Source organism: Montipora capricornis, chromosome 6 (assembly GCF_036669925.1).
Source record: "Montipora capricornis isolate CH-2021 chromosome 6, ASM3666992v2, whole genome shotgun sequence".
Taxonomy (NCBI): domain Eukaryota; kingdom Metazoa; phylum Cnidaria; class Anthozoa; order Scleractinia; family Acroporidae; genus Montipora; species Montipora capricornis.
Genome location: NC_090888.1, coordinates 27,792,891 through 27,800,390, shown reverse-complemented (window position 1 = coordinate 27,800,390; position 7,500 = coordinate 27,792,891). Strand labels below are relative to the sequence as shown.

General features: G+C 38.6%; 1 protein-coding gene across 1 annotated transcript in view; it reads right to left on the bottom strand.

Moving 5' to 3' along the window:
- LOC138053534 (uncharacterized) overlaps positions 1-1,848 on the bottom strand; it is a 2,649-nt gene extending 801 nt beyond the window's left edge. The window contains exons 1-2 of the mRNA XM_068900160.1: positions 1,616-1,848; positions 1-317 (exon numbers count right to left, since the gene is read on the bottom strand). The exon at positions 1-317 is cut by the window's left edge and continues 159 nt beyond it. Of these exons, the coding sequence (XP_068756261.1) occupies positions 1-317; positions 1,616-1,848 (550 nt within the window). The remainder of the gene's footprint in view (positions 318-1,615) is intronic.
- Between the last annotated feature and the right edge of the window lie 5,652 nt (positions 1,849-7,500).

The window sequence follows — 7,500 nt, the reverse complement described above, 5'->3', positions numbered from 1 at the left end:
CTAGGGGTGAAGTCCCTGGAATTGACTTGACTTCACTTCCATCCTTGTAAACTAGACGGTATTCAGCCTTGCCATCAAAACGCTTGTTAAATGCTCTGTGTTTTGCAATACTAGCAACCAGTATGTCTTTATCTGTGGCGGATGGTAGAATCTTCAAAGGAAGATTTTCTCCTCTCTTAACAGTCTCTTTACTTGTCAGTATCCCGACAGAAATTGTGACTTCTTTTTCTGGCTCTAGTTTGCTTTTCTTTGTCTTGTTTGTTGATTTTGGTCGAAAAAACGAGCTTCTCTTGGACCCCTTTTTAGCTTTGTATGACCTGAAGCTTGGCAAAAAAAAAACTTCCTTGTCTTCGGCGAATCCGGCGGTTCAGTGGTGTTTCTAGTAGACTCTGCGGATGATGCTACACGGAAAACCTCAGTGCCACATTTCGGGCAATACCTGTAAGCTGGATCCACGATTTTGAAGCTACAGCAATGGCAAAAACAAGCCGGGAAAGGTGCCGCCATATTCACATGTGCTTCAAGGAAGGTCGTGATGACCTCTGGGAAATTAGTTCCCAGTCCCCATTTGTACTGGAAAAATATTTTTGTACTGGGATAAATATTTTTGTACTGGAAAAATATTTTTGTACTGGGATAAATACTTTTTACTGGAAAAGTATTTTTGTACTGGGATAAATATTTTTGTACTGGAAAAATTAATTTTGTACTGGGATAAATATTTTTGTATTGGAGTAAATATTGTTGTACTGGAGTAAATATTGTTGTACTGAGTAAATATTGTTGTACCGGAATATATATTATTGTACTGGAGTAAATATTGTTGTACTGGAATATGTATTATTGTACTGGAATATATATTATTGTGTTGCCCTTGTGGGCCACGGTATGATCCTGTTGGTCAGATATCGTCATCTCCAGAGGCCTCTCCGGGAAGCCTATGATGGACCCCTTTTTCTATGGGGTCATTCTCTTCTACCTGTGCAGCTACTACAGCTGCACATCGCACTGAAGCTCTGTGTGGCATCTTCCGCTGCACCCCAGAAAAGAAAGGGGAAAGGGAGAGGTGGAAACTAGGGTAAGGGGAAGAGTCCTGCAGCTCATGCCCCTGTGGCCCAGACAAGATAGTGCAAATGCTGGAGCCCCTTTGCTTTGTTATCCCGATCCAGATGCTGGCAATCCCCCAAAGTATCCCTGGAACCCTTCCTTGATTACGCCCTGCGAAAACACGACACTTTGTGTCTGACACAATTCAATCGTTCAATTTTGAGCTGTTATGATTTTTTTTTGCTTGGGCCCGCCCAGCTGTTTCCTTAGCTTTCTCTTTCTTCTTGGTGACACCTTCAGGTGTTGCACTTTCATCGTTTTCAAGCCTCGCCTTCTTAACTATTTTAACCTGAAAGACAGGTAATAAAGAAGATGGCAAAATGAGGCTCTTGTCTCGTACCAACAGTCAGTGCTCTTCTTTTCACAAAATTGGAGAGTTCAAATTAAATTTAAAGTTGCTTATTGCTCAGGTGCTCTGCCAGCCGGTCACTCCTGCAGTAGAAAGCTGGTGATTAAAGTGACTGGACATCAGGGGAAGCAGAGAGTAACCATGACTGTTTTAACTTACATACTTGGAAGAACTGAAATATGTAAAGTCGGACAAAACTCAAGGCGGATGATGATGATGATGATGATAGATCTAGTTACTGGTAATTGATTTTTCTTTTTTGCAAGTTCTTGTAAAACCCTCTTGTTTCTCATTCCATATTCCATGTCTTCCTCAGTGCCTGGGTCAGCTTCTTGAAGGTGGAATTCCAGCAAATCAAAGGACTCACCAGCTTGGCTATAGTCCTCTGCCATATTTGTCCACCAGTTGCATTTGTCCAGTAATCATCCTAACGCTCAGCTTTTCAACTGAATCACAAAATTAATTTCTTTTACTGTGGAGCATTTCTTGAAATCAGGTTTAAGTACTGAATGTACTTGGCAGTACTTGCTGTAGAATAGTAATTGGGCCCTCGTTCAAAAATCACTCCTTGCCATTGGACTTTTTCCATTCAGTTTAAAACTAAATGCGTGTGGGTCTGTGTGGTGTTTAAGCCAAAGCCAGGACTTGACATCGTATATGTTTTTGGCAGAGCAAACTGTATGCATCACGATTAACCAAGATGAGATCGTCTAGTGTCACTGAACCCAAGCAGAAATGTGGCTAAACATCTAAGAAAGACAAAAACATTAATTGGAAGACTGGCAACGTTAATTGTCAGTCACACTAATTCATTTTTAAGAAACGCAATCTGCATCATTACCACTAGATTTCCATAATGATTACCACATAGAGTTGAATTCATTCACCTGATCTACATGTATGTGTATATCCTTCTAGCTACGTCCGACCATTAACAGTCGCACCAGCCAAAGAATAATTGTAACAAGGTGACATGATAACCAAAATAGTACACTAGATTTTTGTGATACGTATCTGGAATAATCATTCAAGGGTTAGGAAATTGGAATCAGCCAAGGCTAGGCCGAAGACAGCAGCTTACTGATTCCGCTTGATCTCTATCATTCGGATATTAAAAAAAACTGTAAAGTAATTGTTTTAGGAATCATTGCTTACGGGGAATCCTTCTGCAAAAGCCTCATCACATGTAACCCAAACTTGCTTCTTTGAAGAAAGGAAATTGTATCAAAGTGTGATTTCATTACAATTTCACAATTATACTTTACTGAGATTGGCTTGCGGATTCTTCAGCCGTCTGTAATTTGATAGCTCACCATCAGCCAATCAAAAGCAAGACAGTGAGAACAGTGCGTTATAAAAAGGCTTAAGTTGGACACAGAACTCACTTTTCTGAAAACTCCCGCTTTCACTAAAAGAGAACAAAAGCCCCAAATGTGTGTATTTTTGCAATCTCTACAACAGTTATCCAGATAATGATAATTTAAATGCAAGTGATTAATACCATTGTTGGTTTTGTTTGGTAGTGTTTAGTTTCCACATGTAAATAATGAACTTTGGACCAAAGGAAAAGGAGGGGATACAACTATATCTACTCTGGCATCTGTTAGGAAAATGAAGAATTGCAATTACTCTCTGTACGAAGTAATGTCTAAAACAAGAAATCAGACAGTTCACTGTCAGGTTGTCATCCTGAGGCCACCTCATGAAGTCGACGAAGCACCACGCCTTTTTGTGGTCACGAGATAGAACCCATTTCATCTTCATGAACCCAGTACAGTCTCCATCCAACAGCAAAAAGAAAAAATATGGTAGTGTGATATGATAGAGGATAAATCAGTGAAAGTGGATAAGTGAGCTGTCGATTGCTATAGCTTTTAGCGACAACAATCATTTCACTTGAGAAAGCAACTGTGACTTAGCAGTTGCCATGCACGGGAAGCCGGAACTGGACTTGGAATTCATGACCCTGCGATCTGGGTGGCTTTTTATCATTATTTACCAGTGCCTTGCATTTGGCTTTAGGGAAAATATACATTTATGCTTGCCACTGAAAAATCATGAAATATCTTGCTTAACATTGTCCATTGATTTAGACAATTTTACAGGCTCTGTAATGCTATTGGAGCTCACAGCTGGTCATTTGGTTTGTTTGCAATAAAACCATGTTTCACGCTTAAGTCTTACTGCATGGAATGTAAACAAATTTGTGTGAATGGATTTATGTTACTCGCTATCATTCAGGATTTCCCTTAAATTACATTTACTTGGGCTTATTCTAAATGTTATGATTTCTGCGTGATTCAAAACCAGTGTTGAACGAATTCTTTTCCTTTGTCTTTGGCTTTTATGCGGAAATATTGAAGCAGCAAGTTGTTATTTATCTAATTTCTACTGATTTATTTCACACACCACTTGCTTAAAAGTATATTTGCCTCCTGAACTATAATTGTCCCAGGCCCATTTTTAGCTTTGCCCATATGTTCTCTTATGTCGTCGCTCGCTAAAATTGGGCCTGACCAAAAGTCTCTCAAGAATTCCGGACGGTCGGCCAAAATTTGGCCGACCAAACTAGTGATCTGATTGGCTGTTGAAACGCCGGAAGTGAAAATGCCATCAGGATTGCGCAGAGCTCTTGCGAAGTCCTTGAGACTAATCCGCCATAAGTGTACGAAAAAATTTGCTCCCTTTTGTTCTTACAATGCCGTGGACGGTGCAACTCGATTTTATTTGTATAAATGGAGATATGCCATCTGAAACATCTCATAACTTGTCCAGAATCGGGTTTGAATTTCTGGAACGAGTGAAATTAGCGATTCCGTTGTCGATCCCTGTGAAAGTACTTTGGCACAAACTTCCCTGATGTTTTGAAAGCTAAATAGCTGGTTCTTTCAAATGGCAATGAAAGCGAAAGCCGATGCATATTGGTTTCCTGGATGAGACAAAGGACATATATATCAACAGGAGGAAATGCTGATAAAATTGCAAGTTACACAAATGCATGTTTTAAATATCTGTGTATCAAACGGCTTTATTTAATATTTACTTACTGTACATGACACGGTTTGTTTGCACAATTTGGAGTCAAAAAATTAACGGCCAAACTTATCATGATTTTAATGCGCGCAATTCTAGAAATACACTGCAACTGGAGATATTATCCGAACAAATCACCAAAGAAACCTTCATGGGCAAATATGTTAAAGGAATAATGTATTTCTGTTTTTTTTTTCTTTAAAAATCTATTGCCAAACAGTCCAACGACCAGGTTATCTCAATTACAAATTAAGATGTCAAGCTTAAAAGATGCATATTCAGTGAAGTTCGGAGGAAGAATTACACCGGCCTTTGCCGCAATATAGTTGTCGAAAACATTCCCCATGCTTTAAATGTGTTTTTCTCAAATTAAAGCCAACGGTAACTTTCGAATTCGTTTATAATATTCCTCACACTGTAATTAATTCTGGTCAAACAAAATAGCGTGAATCTGCTGTCCACGCGAGTATTCGTGTAATGGAAGTAAATTTGATTGGCCAATAAAGGACATGTCAATCAATCAAAAAAAGTGGGCGGAAGGAATTTCGAAGAGGAATTTGGTCAGGCTCTGTTTTTCGTTTCGCCAACTCCACATTACGTACCAAGCGCAACTAAAGTTTCGCCAACTCCACATTACGTACCACGCGAAACTAAAATAGAGCCTGATCACACGTTATTGCAATAACAGGTCTGTTATCTGCCAATTCCGAATTTCTGCTAATTCAATGTTGATGCATTCTTTCAGTTCAAACGCTACTTTTCACGCTTGGGAGGACAACTTAAAAATGCAACAAAATCTTCCAGCTGAAAAGATACAGATAGGAGTGGCAGAAGTACCTGGTGAAGTTCGACAGACATTTTTAATCAGTCACAATTAACTCATCTACTTTCCACAACATGCACTTCCATCACCAGCCGCTAATCGGGAAAATGGTTGGACTCTGGCAGCAACAGAATATTGAGCCTAACGAGCACAAACACTAGCGAGATTTATCTTTTTATGTTTGTGACTCGAGAGGCAAAATTCCCCCCGCCAGAAATTCCTGGGCCTTTGAATACTCCCACCCCCTGGAATTTCCAATCCCTTCCACAGGGAAGGGGGTCTGGAACTACACAATTCCAAAAAATATTATTTCTCGCCAAGCGTTGCATCTTTTATGTTCAAATAAATGCTGAAAATAAAGATCTCTGTAATTTAATTTCTTCTTTGTCAATACTTAGCATAACCCCAACAGAGAAAATCATCACACATGCAACAAATTTTATGACATTTTCTCTTGTTGAATTCCCATGCTAAATATAGGAATTTTTGGTTATTGTAAAAAATCTTTCTCTACTCGTTAGTAATCACCCTGTAAGATTTCAGAGAAATTGACCGACTATGAATATTTTATGAATGTTCTTTCAATGGGAGGTCAAAAGGTTGGGCAGATTTATGCATAATGCGGGCAAGTTTGAGCAGTCGAGTTGCATGTGTCACACATTCTCAATAATTTTTTCACGAAATGTTCCCGAATTGTTGAGCATCCCCACAGAAGAGAAGAACATCATTATAAAATCTTATTCTATGCAAAAAGTAAGTTCTAGAGGAAATTTTGAGAGTGGAAATCAAGTTTAACAGCCAAGGAAATACAAGCCCACAAGGCTGCATGGAATATTTTATTAAGTAAATAACACAACAAGGAAGATGCTAAACCTCATTTTCACATGAAAATTCTTTTATACTGTTGCCATAAAAACCATCCAGATATCTTGGCTAGGCTCTAAACAAGATTTCTGTGTAATGTTGGTGATTTCGACTATATGCCCTTGTTTTTCCTCCCTAGTGGACTGTCATTTGATGTCTCACTCACTCGTGCTTGAATTCTATTTTGCACAATCGGAGAATGATGTCATTAAGTCTGATTACAACCGATTTCAATAGAAACTGGCCAGTGATCGGCTTAGAATGTCACTGAGCCACAGGTGAAGTTTCAGAGCGATTTGACACAATTATTTCCAAAAGCACTATGTTGTCATCCATTTTTGGATGGTTGAATAGCAATTCCTGGCAATGAGATTGGACATTGTGACATGCAATTCTTGGGTAATAAACCTTTTCCTTATGTCTGCTTACTCTTACACTATTCCATGTAAATTGTTCCGATTAGGTCCTGAATTGTACTCAACTTAGTCCAATATTACCACCAGTGTTTATACTTATTGGCAGAACTTTATTGACTAATGATTTAACAAAACTTGACAAAAAGAGAATTTATGCATAATATTACATATGTTTTATTTCATGAAACTGTTCGAATTCTTCACACCTAAACCTTAAAAAAAAAAAAAGAAAAATGAGAAGCCATAAATTAATGACAAGTTATATTTTATAAAGCTGGAAATGGTGTAACCGTCATGCAGATGTTGCCTTATTTTTCTTGTATCAAGATTACTGTTTTCTGGTTTCAAGGCTTAGACAAGACAAGACAATTTGCAAAAGCAATGGGAAAGATGCCACAATCACACCCACTTGTTTGTTGCTACACTGGCGGATTTTATGTTCACATAACTGTCAGCCAGAACACTTTCGACTTGACCCTTGACTTCATCATCTATCATGTCATTATACAGGCTCCCATATAACTTGACTTCCATTGGTACTTTATCTGTTAAGCTGATGCAAACCCAATGATAACTGTCACTGTGCAAAACTTGAACAAATTCCTGTCATTTTGTCAAAGTTTCTTCCTGGACCAAGTGTTGGCCTTTGAAACCCTTCAGTAAGAGGGTTGACCAATAGTAAATTTGTAAACAAACCTGTGCTTGTTGTATAATATCACATATCAGTCAATCTGTGGGTGGCAGAGTGAGATCATAGTCATTGTTGCTAAGAGCAGACAGCAAATTGGACATCATAATCAGAGCAGGTGTCATCATCAGCATTCATGCACTTCCTGACAAACGTTTAGCAGAGGAAGGATGCAGGTGCAAGGGTGACATCACTATCCAAATTAAATGATTATAATTAT